The sequence below is a fragment of the Microcaecilia unicolor genome, chromosome 1, assembly GCF_901765095.1.
Source record: "Microcaecilia unicolor chromosome 1, aMicUni1.1, whole genome shotgun sequence".
Classification (NCBI taxonomy): Eukaryota; Metazoa; Chordata; class Amphibia; order Gymnophiona; family Siphonopidae; genus Microcaecilia; species Microcaecilia unicolor.
In genome coordinates this window covers 468,396,899-468,411,872 of record NC_044031.1, presented here as the reverse complement: position 1 = coordinate 468,411,872, position 14,974 = coordinate 468,396,899, and the positions used below count along the sequence as shown (strand labels likewise).

The 14,974-nt window shown below is 45.6% G+C and overlaps 1 protein-coding gene across 6 annotated transcripts in view; it reads left to right on the top strand.

The window, feature by feature from the left end:
- ANKRD29 (ankyrin repeat domain 29) overlaps positions 1–14,974 on the top strand; it is a 143,627-nt gene that overhangs the window by 121,707 nt on the left and 6,946 nt on the right. For 5 of the 6 annotated variants that reach the window (XM_030213565.1, XM_030213598.1, XM_030213588.1 and 2 more), the window contains one exon: positions 3,642–3,737. The exons of the other annotated variant lie outside the window; for it this stretch is intronic. In XM_030213565.1, coding sequence (XP_030069425.1) covers positions 3,642–3,737 — 96 coding nt within the window. The remainder of the gene's footprint in view (positions 1–3,641; positions 3,738–14,974) is intronic. 6 annotated transcript variants of the gene reach the window in all.

Here is a 14,974-nt window from a genome sequence, read left to right as displayed (position 1 = left end):
ACTGACCTGAGGCAGGAGGTTTTGGCTTCTGAAAGCTCACTGAAAAGGGTGTTAGGCTATTAAATAAATTTTCTGAAATCTGATGCACTGAAAAGCAGCACTTTACCCTGTGTGACAAATGCATCGGATTAGCATGACTAAATTTTGCTGGGGGAGGGGGATAGAGAGAAAAATTTGTGCCCACCCACTTTGGGTTCAGGCCCATCCAAAATTGGCAGTCTGGCTACGCCACTGCATCACTATGAGAAGACTCGGAACTCTTCAATCACATGTTCTGTCCTTGCAAAGTATTCCTAACACTGTGCTTGACATTCAGTTTAAACCAGAGTATAGACCATCACTATAAGAAGACTCAGAACTCTTGAACCAACATCTTCTTTAATGCAGTAATTAAACAAGGAAAAATAACTTATAGTTCAATAATTTTTGCCTTGCAAACTAGGAGTCTGTTCTCAACCAGCTCTCTCTCCATGCAAGAGAGAATCTGGGAGGACTTCAACAACATGCTGAATAGTAAGGCTGTTTATATTTTGACACTGTTGAATTCTTGATAGAATCAAAGTAGCTTGAAAAGATCATACAACAGAGTTTCAGTTCAGTTCACAGAGAAGATAAGCTGCATACTAACTCTTACAGACCCAATGGAGAAAGGGGGACAACTTGCCCAGCATGCACAGAGAACAAGGCAAGCCAATAGAATGAGTCCCATAAGACACAGGGAACTGGGCATTTGCTCTGAAAGAGCCTATTACAGGGAACTACAAGATTACAGGGATTTGTGGTTCTATGATACAACCCTATTTAAAGATACAGGCAATGCTAACTTATACACATAAATAACAAATAGCCTGCCTCCAAGTAAATGTGGGCAGAACAGTAACCACAAATACTTTTCCAGTGGCTTAGGGATCCTTGTTCATTTAAATAAAGAGAATGTACAGCTACAAAATGTGTGCTTGACTTCCACTGGAACTGTCTGCACACCCACAATCACAAAAGATATTTCAGTTGAAGTAGTAGCAGAGTCACAACATCCAGGTTTGTCTTAGAGAAGTCCACTGGTTGGTCTAGGACTGATTAACTGGCAAGTCAGTGTTCAACAATTGGCCATTCACTTTCTCTTGAGCAGAAGCTTATTACATGTTCACAGTCCCTATGGCAGACCCTCTTCCACCTCCATGGTACAAGTTTTCTTTACAAACAGGAATCCCACGTGGAGGATGGGGGCTGTGAGCGCATATTGCTAATGTTTCTGCTCCAGAGAACAACCAAGCCCATGGCCATCTTATGTGTAGAAACAGAGAAAATGATGGCAGGACCTTATGGCCTATCCAGTCTGTCCATCCACACCAACTACTAAGCTCTACAATCCCTTCCTCTTCCTTAAAGAGCTGTTGTTCTCATCCCATGCCTTATTGAATTTAGATATCATCAAGGGCAGTGGAACACATTTTTTGTTTAGAGGGACCTCACATAAGAACATAACAATTGCTCTACTGGGTCAGACAAGTGTCCAGAGCCCAGTATCCTGTTTCCAACAGTGGCAAATCCAGGTCAAAAGTACCTGGCAGGATCCCAAAAAGCAGAAAGATTCCATAGTGTTACCTTCTGGGGTAAACAGTGACTTTCCCCAAGTTTATCTCAATAATGGTTTATGGATTTTACCTCCAGGAATTTATCCAAGCCTTTTCTAAATGCAGCTAACCTAACTGCTTTTATCACATCCTCTAGCATAAAATTCCAGAGCTTAACTGTGCTACATTACAGAGTGTCTCATCCTTTTATCTGCCTCTGCAAAGAGAAACCTCCTGAGTGCTATCACATGATCCCTGGTGGCTTTGATTCATTGGATGCTGGTTCAATTTGCCAATTTATGTGTTGTATTTGTGAGTTTTATGTAATAAATTTTCATTTCTGGTCAGTTCACTGCAGTGGCATTCCTAAGGGGGGCGGTGGGGGCGGTCCGCCCCGGGTGCACGCCGCTGGGGGGGTGCCACGCGCGCCTGTCCTCCGTTGGTCCATGCTTCTTCTCTGCCCCGGAACAGGTTACTTCCTGTTCTGGGGCAGAGAAGAAGCATGGACCAACAGAGGGCAGGCGCGCGGCACCCCCCCCCCCCCCCGGCGTGCACCCAGCGGGGGGGGGGGGGTTTCCTTCGCGGGGGGGTCCGCGCTGCATCGGGGGGGCGCTGCACCCGGGGGGCGGGGCGCATCGGCGATCCGCCCCGGGTGCCAGCCCCCCCAGGAACGCCACTGGTTCACTGGATTGTTTATTTGATTTTTACTCTCTTATTTTTCTTTACGACTTTGTTGTCTTTACACACCTTTGTACTTGCCCTTGTTGTTTGCTATCTTTGTATATGCAAAGTTTTTTGCTCTTTATTAAAGTGCATTTTTTAGGAGTATTTTACTGCCACCTATGGTTCTTGAAGATCAATACAGCCTTTAACCTCGTACTCTTAAGTAAAGCTTGCTTTTCCTTTTATCCGCGTGTTTCTTGATTTCAGTGAAGCACTGGTCATTATTTGCCTGTGTCCATCAATCCTATGGTGTGGGTATGGTTATGATTGTATCCTGGAAGCTAACAGGGCATATAGCAGATGAACCAGGTATTACCAGGTAGAGGCACCTCAGCTAATTATCCTCTCTGACAACAAATGAACAAGATTTCCATCTTTTCTACACCAGCACTGGGCCTCCCAGAAACTCCATACACTCTAAAGCAGTGGTTCTTAAAACTTTTCTTCTGTTGAGACACACCTGACAGACAATATTCACATGTGACACTCTAAACACTACAATTTGCATCTGAACAAAGGGGAGAAAAAAACAAGCTCTGCAGTTGCTGATGTGTGTAGGGCAAAATATTAGTAGGGCTATGGCCCCAGTGGCTCACCCCATTCTGCTGCCTATGGATATCGTCCTCATCACTACCACCTCCGACACTGTTCCGTGCATACACCACTCTTTTTGTAAAGAAATATTTCCTTATATTACTCCTGAGTCTACCCCTTTCATCCTCATCATATGACTTCCTGATCCAGAGCTTAATTTCTTTTGAATAAAGGCCTGTCTCCCATGCGTTTATAGCTTACAGTTATTTGGACATTTCTTCCATATCTCCCCATCCCAACTTTCTTTCATGGTATACATATAGATCATTAACATTGGTTCCATATACTCTGTGACACAAACTGTTGACCATTTTAGTACCCACCCTCTCAAAATGGCTGCCATAACCTATGCCTTAGAATCACAAAATGGCTGCCACGACCTCTAATAGCAACAGAAAAATGAAACCAAAGTGTCTGTCAGTACTACCACTTGAGATGCTTCTTTTGTTTTAACTAATTCCCATATGAAGAGAAAGTGTGCTGTGGACGTTAATGATTATCTTACCATTCTGCTGCACTGTGTGCTAGTGACACACCAGCCAGGCACTGTACTACCTGCTGTTAACATCACACAAAAGCAGATATATTTGAATTTGACCAGGCTGCTTGTGGTGACAAAGAGAATTTCCCCCATAATTTTCTTCTGAAGCATTTTTTTAAGGGTCTTCTTTCCCTTAGTGCTTTCATTCATTAGAATATAAAGCTTTGGTACTTTAAAATTTCTCCTTTTTATTTTGTTTCTGGTTCTAGGATGGTTCCACAGCTTTATTTAAAGCTGCCACTAAAGGTTTTAGTGAGGTGATCAAAGAGCTACTGAAGTTCTCACCAGCACTAGGCATTCTGAAGGTAAGCATTAAGCATCTGCTCCACTGCTTAATGTGTAAATAGAAATTGAATGGAACTGTGGAATTAGGGCCAGATTAAGACCAATTGATGCCCTAAGCATAGCTCAAGAATGGTGCCCTTCGGCTCTTCCATTACTTTAACTGGCAAGACAACCCTCCAGTTTACTAAGTTGCGCTAGTGGCTGGCGATGCAGAAATGCCGACACATCCTATTCACTTGAATGGACTGTGTCGGCATTGCCACATGGCTTAGTAAACAGGGGGGTAAGACTCAATAAGTGTTGAGAAATATCATTATTGTACAAAACATCATATATATTTCTTATGATTAGGAAAACACTGAAATTCATGTTGGATAATGGGTGTGGCAGATGGCACTGAAAGAGTTAAAGGCATGATTGCTAGGGGGGGGGGGAAGAACTCTGAGGAGCCTCCCTTCCCTTAGTACCCTAAGCACATGTTTATTTTGCTTAATGGTTAATCCAGGGTTGTGTGGAATAGTGGGGGAAAGCGCAGAACTAGGGTGACTATCACTCTCCAAGAAACCTGCACACACAAACTCACACTCTTAAGAACATAAAAGTTACCATACTGGGTCAGATGAAAGGCCAATCCAGATCCACAGCTATTTGGCAGAATACTAGGAGGTAGATAGTAATAGGGACTGGGGATGAAGAATCACCAGTTAAGGAGGAGAAGGATGGATACTGGAGCCCTTTCCCTCTACCCTCTTCCTCCTCCTCCTCCTCCTCTCTATCCTGTCCTTATGATCCTGATCCTCTACCACAAGCCCAGCTCCATGATTTCCCCAGTGGTCCAAAAGCCCCCAAGCTCCCATGATGGACACTAAATCCTCCTTCCTGGAAGATTGCCATCTTTACAACTCTCCTTTTCTCCATTATTGGCCAGTAAGACAGACATCTTCTTTGAGATGGAATCAGTAGGTTATTCTCTGTTGGGGGGAGGGTTGGGGCAGACTAGCTTCACTATCTGCTCTTCTCATCCTCTATGGACAGGTGGAGGGTCCTGGAATTCAACAGCATGGCCTGCGTTTTGCCTACTGGGGGGAGGGAGAGGGGTAAAGGGAACAGCACCACATGTTTTCTTCACTCAGTTTCCTCTCCCTCCCACTTTGCACCCCTTTCCTACCCCTCTGATCACATAGAATCCATCCATCCCCTCACTCTCTTGCTCCTCCCTCCATCCTCTTCCTTCTTCCCTCCCTTTGATTCCTTCATTCATTCTCCCTCTCTCTCATTGTGGCCAACAGGGGCAGAGGCAGTGAAGCCTGAAAAGCCAACATGATAAGGAACAACAGGGCCAGAAAGCAAATATACCAAGCAATGAAAACCTGACAGGCATTTACTTACTTCAACCTTATTCATTCGCCTTCATGGCCTCCTACATTTTTAGGAAAATCATACAAAACTCAAGGCCATGTGGCTAAGAATAAGCGGCTCCTATATTTTTGACTTGACTCTGCTTCCTTTGGGCAGGGCCAGCTCAAGGTGCTGTGGCATCCCCGATCTTGGCACCAATCTTGTGGCATCAACCACAAAGGTGAGGTTCCTAATGTGAGAATCGCCCCACATGCTACTGATGTATTTAGTGACGGGACTTGAAGCTGACATATTGCATTCTCTACAAACTGAGAATTTTTTTGTACCTTTGTTGTCTGATCATTTTATTTTTCCATATGGATTGGTCCTGGTCTCTCCTTAACACTTCCTCTTGTTAGTTTTCTCCTAAGTCTTTCTCCAGGATATCATTTCCATTTTCTATTTCTTCACTCTCCCTGCATTTCCTCTCTTAATGTCTCTGACATTTATCTTTCTAGTTCACCTTCTTTATCTTTCTCATCTTTTTATCTACCTATTGATTTCATTCCTACTTCTCCCCCTCCAGTTTTGTTTTCCTCTTTTCACCTTTCAGCTACTTACCAACTTTCCATTTCCTACTTTTCCCTCCCAAGTCTTCTCATTCCCCATCTCTGTCTCATTCCTTCACCCTGTCTTTCACCCACTTTCTAGATCCCCATTTCCACCCTCTGTATTCATCCCCTCTCCAGCCTCTCTACCTTTCTTTGCATCTCAAAGCCTCCCCAGCCCCAGCTATTATTGTCATTTATCCCCTCTTCACCTCCAGTCCCTTCTTTATTCCCTTTCTATTCTGGCTTCCCCATCCCTTTACCTTCCCCATTTCTACCCCCTATCATTTCCTTCAAGGATCTGTCCTCTAACTTTTTCTCTCACCCTCTCCATAGCCATATATCCCTTCCAACTGCCTCCCAAGTCCTCTAGGTCCTTCAGATTGTCTTCCCCTTCTCATCTTTCTGCACTCATTCTCACAGCCCTACTCATACCCCTCACCCAATCACTTAATCCCCATTGCCCTCCAAATTCATGATTAATTACTTACTCTCTGTGTCCCCAATTACAAGTCCCCACTCTTTCTCTCTTCCCAAGCCCTAAATCCTTACTCACACTCCCTATATCCAGCCTGTCTTAGAATCTGTCTTCTTCTGGTCTCCCACCAATCCCAGTTTCCACCTAAGTATGAGCCCATCCTCTCCCAAGATTCTCATGCCCTTTCCCTGCCATATCTGCCTTCCTACCTCTTTTTTCCCCCTTTCCCCAGCATTCATTGCCTCTTCATTTAACCCCATAGCTGTTTCTCCTTTTGCCCACCTTTCTACTTCCTTCTCCAGTATTAATTTTCCTTGTCTTTCATCCTCCTTACCCCAACATATATGTCCTTCCCGCTCCATCTAACCCCTGCATCAGTTCTTGTTTCTCATCCTCCCCACAACAGTGACTGTCATCCTATCCCTTCTCCTCCACCCCTATCAACTCCTTTCTGAGTCTGCCAGCATTGGCCCTGCCTCTTTCCCAACATCAGCATCAATCCCTTTCCAACCCCAACCCCCACTCCCAACATCAGCATCAGCTCCCTGTCAAACCTAACCCTAACATCAGCATTAGCCTCCTGCCTACCCCAACTTAAGCATCAGCCTCCTGCCAGCCCCAATATCGGTGTCAGCCCCCCTGCTGATCCCACAAATATAACCTCAGCATAGATGCCAGCTCTGTGCATGCTTCAGCACCTCCATTGTTGAGCTAATCGCCTTGGTGTGTCCAAGGAGAGGTAATCTGTATTGAGTTTAGCACCCCCATCTATTTTGAAACGTTGACTCCTATTAATCTCAGAATCAATCCCAGTCCTCACTCCCACTCCAGCTTCAGCCCCAGTCCCCTGAAAATGCTGAACAAAGCAGGAGGACCTTGTCACTTCCCTCCACTGCTCTGCTCCTCCAAAGCCACTACTGCTACCAGCACAGAAACAGTTGAGGAAGCACTTACTGTTTCTTGCAACAAACAGGAAGTGCCTCATTTACTGTTTCAAATGGCTCAGGTGCAGTTTACCCCTCATTAGTTTGGGTGGCACTACACTGGCACAGGGACCCAGAATGCTCCTCCTGGCAGGAAGGCACAGTGTGATATCCTGTTACATTTTAATATACTGAAATTATATAACAGCACTTGAGGACCCTTCCCCTACTGAAAACATCATGGTGGTGAAGAGGAGGGTGTCTGTGCATTCGCATGGGGAAGGGGAGCAAGATTCAATAACCATATTCTGGGCTTCCTCTTCAGTCCTCCAGACTGGTGTCCCAGAGGGAAAGAATAAATGAGTCCTGATCCCCACAGTGGCTTCTCCCACTGTGGGGTGGACCGGGGAAGGAGTTTCTGCCCTTCCTACTGCCAGTGGTCCTGAGGCCTAATGATTTTGTGGGTTCACAAATCTTGAAGATTTCTGGCCTATATTTCTGGATAATAAGGTCTCAGATCTTTGTCCTCTTGGTTGAGCAGCGTTAAATCGTAAGAGAGGCAGTGTTATGCTAAATAAGTATTAAAGCCTGTGGAAAAGATTCTGGAGAAGGAGGAAATGGTTTGCTTTCTTTGTGAGCATGCCCGACTCTGGAGCTGACCTAGCAGGATTCTCCTTTGGGTAGACTCTGTCAGTCCCATATATGCTTGGCACCTGGTGCCTCCATCTGGAGAAGAAAGGTGCAAGTGGCTAGGATTTCTCTCTCTCTCCCTACCCCCCTCTCCCTCTCTACCCCCCCCCCCCCCCCAGGAAAACTCAGAAAGACTACTGTGAACAAGGCTAGCTGAACTTTTAAACAATTTATTGAACTAATTTCAACTAAATTATATGAAAACAGTATGGCATTAGCTTTATGAAAGGTATTACATCAGCAACATATTAAGCATCCTTTAACTAGTGTAACCTTTACTCTTAGAACCAATCTGTCTCTTTAAGTCTCTTACTAGTATGAGCAGTATTAGTTATATCTCCCTTCTCCTTCATTTAGACTTTTCCCCCTGTCTATCTCCATCCTGTCCCCAGCTCTTACCCTCCTGGACTTGTGACTGCTCGACCACTAGTGAGGATCTGTGACTGTCTGGTCACTACTATAAAAAGTTGCAGTAAATCTAGTGTGTAATTAAGGTAAATCAGATACAAATCAAATACATAACACTAGAACTTGCTAGATCACTGATGTATTTTATGTGAGGAGAGAATCCCTCAGAAACCTGATGGACTAACCAGTCCCAGGCTTGCTACTGATCAAATAAAGAACCGTTGTGAAGTTTCTATCATGGGGATTATTTCAACTCTCCTTCTTTTCTGTGTATGTAATCTAAAGTGCTCGATGCAGTGTTTCAAAAAATAAACATTCAAAACAAAATCTCAAGGGTTAAATAGTGCTCGATGCTATGTTTCAATAAGCATTCAAAACAAAACCTCAAAGGGCTCAGGAGCTTAGTCAAGATCGGGAGGCGGGGCTGGTGGTTGGGAGGCAGGGATAGTGCTGGACAGACTTGTACGGTCTGTGCCAGAGCCGATGGTTGGGAGGCAGGGCTGGTGGTTGAGACGTGAGGATAGCTGGGCAGACTTATACGGTCTGTGCCAGAGCCGGTGGTTGGGAGGAGGGGCTGGTGGTTGGGAGGTGGGGATAGTGCTGGGCAGACTTATACGGTCTGTGCCCTGAAGAGCACAGGTACAAATCAAAGTAGGGTATACACAAAAAGCAGCAAATATGAGTTATCTTGTTGGGCAGACTGGATGGACTGTGCAGGTCTTTTTCTGCCGTCATCTACTATGTATGTTACTATGATTGAAAGCGCCAGTAAGGAAGGAGCAACACTTAACTTTGAGTCCAACGGCACCACCGTTTCACCTTCAAGTCGCTTCCTCAGGGACAAATCTTGCTATCCATAATCCAATTTTCTAAGAAAAATTAGATTCTGTTAACATAGTCATGATACGATATGAACAGTGAAAATCTTAATGCATAGCTGTGCTTACATTCATGTTACACTCCTGAAGCAAAAATGGCGCTGTCGCGTCACACGCTATGCATCTTCTATAAATAGCAAACTGCTATTGAAATTGTAATCAGCTGTAGATGGTTAGAAATGCGGCGTGTTTGGATTGAATAAGAGACTAATAAAATACATGCCAATCTATCTTATTATTCAATCCTAGCGGTTCCAATGAGTTCAATTTATCTGTCCATTTTGCTTCACACCTTTGCAGCATTAATTTTCTGTTGCCCCCTCTTAGATTACCATGTATCTTATCAAGAATACAACACCTAAGTTCTTCAAATTTATGTTAGATCTATGTTCCAGCATTCTAATTTTGAAAACCCTCGTGGTCATTCCCACATATAATTTATGACAAGGGCACTGGATGACGTACACTACACTGCCCTTGTCATAAATTATATGTGGGAATGACCACGAGGGTTTTCAAAATTAGAATGCTGGAACATAGATCTAACATCATCAGACAAAATATTAAAGAACCTATAGTTGAACATTGTGTTGCTTACAAACATAAATTTTGTTTGGGGCGGGGGGGGGGGGGGTTATTTAATTAGGGTTAACCTGGCCCATGACTGTAAGGAATAACTATCAATCAGCACTGGGTGCTAGGGCTTTCCTTCTATTGCAATTTATGCAGACCTAGGGTTACCATATTTGCTGTGACAAAAAGGGGACATAAAATGTAATTCAGCCATGCCCCCTCTCAAACCCCACTCTACTGCACTACACCTCTGCACCATAGTGTCACCTTGAACCCCCCCCCCCCCCCCAAGAAATCCAGATTCCCTCCTTCTCTCCCATATATGTCCGCTCCCCAATCTTTTTTCCAGCCTCCCTCCATCCACCCACCCACATGACTCCATTCACATCCCTCCCCCTCTTTCCTGCCTGGCAGTGCCACTTCAAAATGGCTGCCAAGAGTATCAAGCTGTGACCTCGCATGACTTCTGCAGAAGTCTCTCGAGGCCGCCGCTTGAACTGTCGGCAGCCATTTTGAAATGGCACCAGAAGCGAGAGGTCTGCAGCAGCGCCAGATAGGAAAGAGAGGGCTCTTTCCTGCCCCGAAGAGGCCACTAGACCACCAGGGCACAACGATAACGTACAGGAGGGGAAGAGAGGACAGAACACCCTGAGGCCTGCCCGACCACCCCGCAAGCCAGCCTGCCCGCCACAAACCCGGACAAACGGCCAGACTGACAAAACCTGCCCAGTCGCCCTGCGGTGTCCCAAAAAGAGGACATATCTGGGTAAAACCAGACATATGGTAACCCTATGCAGACCTACCATGTCTTTTGCACTGAGGAGACTCCCACTTCAGAGAAACATGCAACATCAGGAAACTCCCACAGAACATGGGAGATTCAGGAGCCAAACACTTAGGGGTAGATATTCAAAGTTATTTAAACGGCCAGGAGAGGCTCCTGGCCATTTAAATCAGTTTAATGGGGCTAAAGAGGATATTCAATGGCACTTCACTGGTTAATGCTGCTGAATATCTTCACTAACAGGTCATCCCCTAACCGGCTAAGTTAGGGGCAGGCCATGGGCAGAGTTAGACTAGAGTGGCAACTTAGCTAACTAGCAGCTATATTCAGTCCACTGACCAGCTAAATAAACACATAAAATTTGGACAGCAAAACAGCTGTCCTAATTTTATGTGGCAAGTTAATTGGACACCAGTCTGATGCTATTTAATTCCAGGTTGGAGATCATACCCATAATTGCCACATAAATTTAGGGCAGCTTGCTAGCCACTTACTGCCATGGTTGAGTATCACCCCCTTAGTTTCTCCTCTGTCTGCAGCCAACCATGAACGGCTTCAGATCTCATCACCAACATTTCCTTCTAGAAACATGATGGCAGATAAAAGCCAAATTGCCCATCCACAGCACCATCTCCTCCTTTCCCTAACAGATCCCACGTGCCTGTCCCACTCTTTCTTAAATTCTGACACAGTCCTCATCTCCACCACCTCCACCGGGAAGTTGTTCCACGCATCCACCACCCTTTCTGTGAAAAAGTATTTCCTTAAATTACTCCTGAGCCTATAACCTCTTAACTTCATTTTATGCCCTCTCATTCTACAGTTTTCTTTAATTTGAAAGCAGTGGCATATAGTTACAGGGGGCCTTCGATCTGGAGCCCCTGGTTTGGCTGGCGGGGGTCCCCAACCCTCACCAGCTGAAGCTTTTCTCCAGCCTATTCTCTGTGCATTGCCTGCCCTGCTTTCTCTCACATCGTGTGCATGTTCAGTTTTAGTGAAACTGAGCACAGAGAACAGCACTGGAGAAAGGCTTCGGTTGGCAGTTGTTGGGGACCCCTGCCAGTCAGTGGCGTAGCTAGGGTAGTTGACACCCGGGGCCGATCGTTTTTTAACACCCCCCTCCAAAATTCAGTACTAGGCATACCAAGAATACAAAACACTCAGGATCTCTAGAACAATTCTACCACACCATAAGCAGTAATTTCTACGAGTCACATAAGGAAAAGGAAAGCATTTTAGACACTACAGTGAGCACTACAACATCAATTCACCTATTGTAAAATGAAACCAGACAGAATAGTACAGATGGTCGATCCTGCACAGTGAATGCCAACTGAGAGCCATGTCTTTTTCACACACAGATACACCCTAAACCACTATAGAATAAGTAATCATAAACTTTCTATTTAGACAAACATTAAACTGAACCCCCAAGAGGCCAGACTGAGCATACAATGCAACACCACAGAAACAGAAAATGTCCCCAAGTACTGTGCGAAATATAAAGACAGCAGATGTAAATTTGAAAAAACTAACAAATACCAATCACTTTACAAATTAACAAATAGAAATAAAACAAAAATAGAAAATAAAATAATATCATTTTATTGGACTAATACATTTAGCTTTCAGAGGCCAAAACCTCCTTCCTCAGATCAATACAGTATAGTGCTGTTAAAGTATCCTACCCTGACCTGAGGAAGGGGGTTTTGTTCTCCGAAAGTTAGTCAAAATGTATTAAAATTAGTCCAATAAAGCTTACCTTATTTCCATGTTCTATTTATAAGCATTTATTAACACAGCTACAATACTACTTTATCCTAAAGCAAAAAAAAAATAAAAATATATATTTTATTTACAGTTTGTTGTCTCTGGTTTCTGCTTTCCTCATCTTCTTTTCACTGTCTTCCTTCCATCCAGCATCTGCCTTCTCTCTCTCCCTGCCATCCTGTGTGTTCACTCTCTCTCCTGTCCCCTCCATACAATGTCTGCCCTCTCTCCCTGCCCCTTCATCCACTGTCTGCCCGTTCTCTCTCTCCTTTACTTCTAGCATCTGCCCTCTCTCTCTCCTTTCCATCTAGCATCTGCCCTCTATCTCTGCCCCCTTCCATCCACTGTCTGCTCTTTCACTCCCTTCTATCCACTGTCTGCCCTTTCTCTCTGCTCCTTCGATCCACCATTTGCCCTCCCTCTCCCATCCATTCAGATTCTGCCCTCCCTCTCACTCCCCATTCCATCCAGGATCTATTCCCCCTCTCTCACAGCCCTCTCTTTTCGGCTCCCAGTTTCAGCCCCATTATCCCACCTGCGGCTGCCCATAGTTCCAGATCCATTGATTCTCCCACCTACCCCTGCCCTAGGCATGACCCCATTCTCCCTCCTGCCCACTTTTCAGACCCCAGTTCCAGCTCCATGCCCCTTCTCCCATCTGTCCCCCACCCAGTCCCTTCTGCCAAAAGAGTCCCCCACCCAGTCCCTTCTGCCATCCGAGTCCCTCTCACCCCATCTGTCCCCCACCCAGTCCCTTCTGCCATCCGAGTCCCCCCACCCTATCCCTTCTGCCATCCGAGTCCCTCTCACCCCATCTGTCCCCCACCCAGTCCCTTCTGCCATCCGAGTCCCCCCACTCCATCTGTCCCCCTCCTGCCATCCGAGTCCCCCCACCCCATCTGTCCCCCACCCAGTCCCTTCTGCCATCCGAGTCCCCCCACCCCATGTGTCCCCCACCCAGTCCCTTCTGCCATCCGAGTCCCCCCCACCCTCACCCTCACCCCATCTGTCCCCCACCCAGTCCCTTCTGCCATCCGAGTCCCTCCCACCCTCACCCTGCCTCGTCTTCTCCCTGCCACCCGGTCTTTAAAAATAAATCTCCGACACGATAGAGAAGCGCAGCACCTCGTGTCTGCATGTAAAAGAAGTGGATCGTCTCTCATCGGGCCTTCCCTCTCTGTCCCGCCCTTGCGGAAATAGGAAGTTGCGTCAGAGAAGGGTGGGACAGGTGAGGGAAGGCCCAATGAGATGATCCGCTTCTTTTGCTTGCAGTCGCAGACACGAGGTGCTGCGCTTCGCTACCGCATCGGAGATTTCTTTTTAAAGGGCTGGTTCGGGGGGGGGGGTGCCAGAGGAGTGAGCAGCAGGAGCGGTGGAGCACCCCCCTCTCTGCTGACACCCAGGGCAGACTGCCCCCACTGCCCCGCCCTTGCTACGCCACTGCTGCCAGTCAAGGTATGTGGGGCTGCAGCAGGGAGGTGGGCCAAACTGTGCCCCCTCCCCACTTTGGGCTCCAGACTCCCTAAACGTTGAGGTCTGGCTACACCCCTGTTTGAAAGAGGCTCACCTCCTGTACATGAATGCCACAGAGGTATTTAAATGTCTCTATCATATCCCCTCTCTCCCGCCTCTCTTCCAAAGTATACATATTGAGAGCCTTAAATTTCTCTGTGAGATTAACAGGCAGGAAATGTAGGTGGTGAGATTAAACTATTAAACTGTTCAGGGTCCTGCTGCTATCAAAGAAGTGTTGCAGCAGGGATGGAGTGGGGGCAGAGAATGAGCTGGATTGTTAAGTGGGATCAAAATCTCTCACTTAAAATGGCTCCCCCTTGGCATCTCTGTTCATGTTTTTGATTTGCACCCTGGCTGTATAAATAAACCCTTTGCACCCTAAGGAAATTATGGGGCTCATTTTCAAAACAAAAAAAAAAGTAAAAAACTTGTGGTAGAACGTGTGAGCCCTCTAAAATACACTAAATACCTACATATAAGTGACACCTGCAAGCTTGAGAAGTATTGTATTAGGGTACAGTAGGTATTTTTGTGCTCCTGGAGGGCTCACCATACAATATAAGGGGGTAAATGTGAGATGTGTACTTGGGACCTTTTATGTGAAGTCCACTGCAATGCCCCTTAGGTTGCTCCATTGCTCTGCTGGGATGTCTGTGTGGCCTTCCACCAAGAATGATGCCCCCCCCAGACCTAAAAAAAACAAGAGGAAAACCCCCCTACAAATCAAGACACAGAGCAAAAATGAAAGTAGGGGAAGACCAATGCAAAGGGTATAAAACAATTTTATTAGTCGGACTAGACGCAGATCTGCATTTTGGCGTGGAGGCGCCTGCCTCGGGAGTCAACAAATCAATCCAGATGGGTGTGGATACCAGAGTACACAAACTCATGCAGACACTTTACAAGGCGTGTGCAAAAAAACTAAAAAAAACTGTGTCCTTGGTAATGCAAATACTAACAGAGTAAAATATTGTGTAGTGAAACTACATTGCAGGTTTAAAAAAAGCATGGTCACAAGAACAGCCTGCAGTTTCGTTGTAGCAAAAATATGTTACTCTATTAGTATTTGCATTACCAAGGACACTGTTTTTAGTTTGTTTGTTTTTTTCACATGCTTTGTAAAGTGTCTACATGAGTTTGTGTGCTCTGATATCTATACCCATGTGTATTGATTTGTTGACTTCTGAGGCAGGCGCCCCCACACCAAAATGCAGATCTGCATCAAGTCCGCTAATAAAACTGATTTTTACCCTTCAGTTAAAATTGTATTGGTGGTCCCATACTTTAATTTT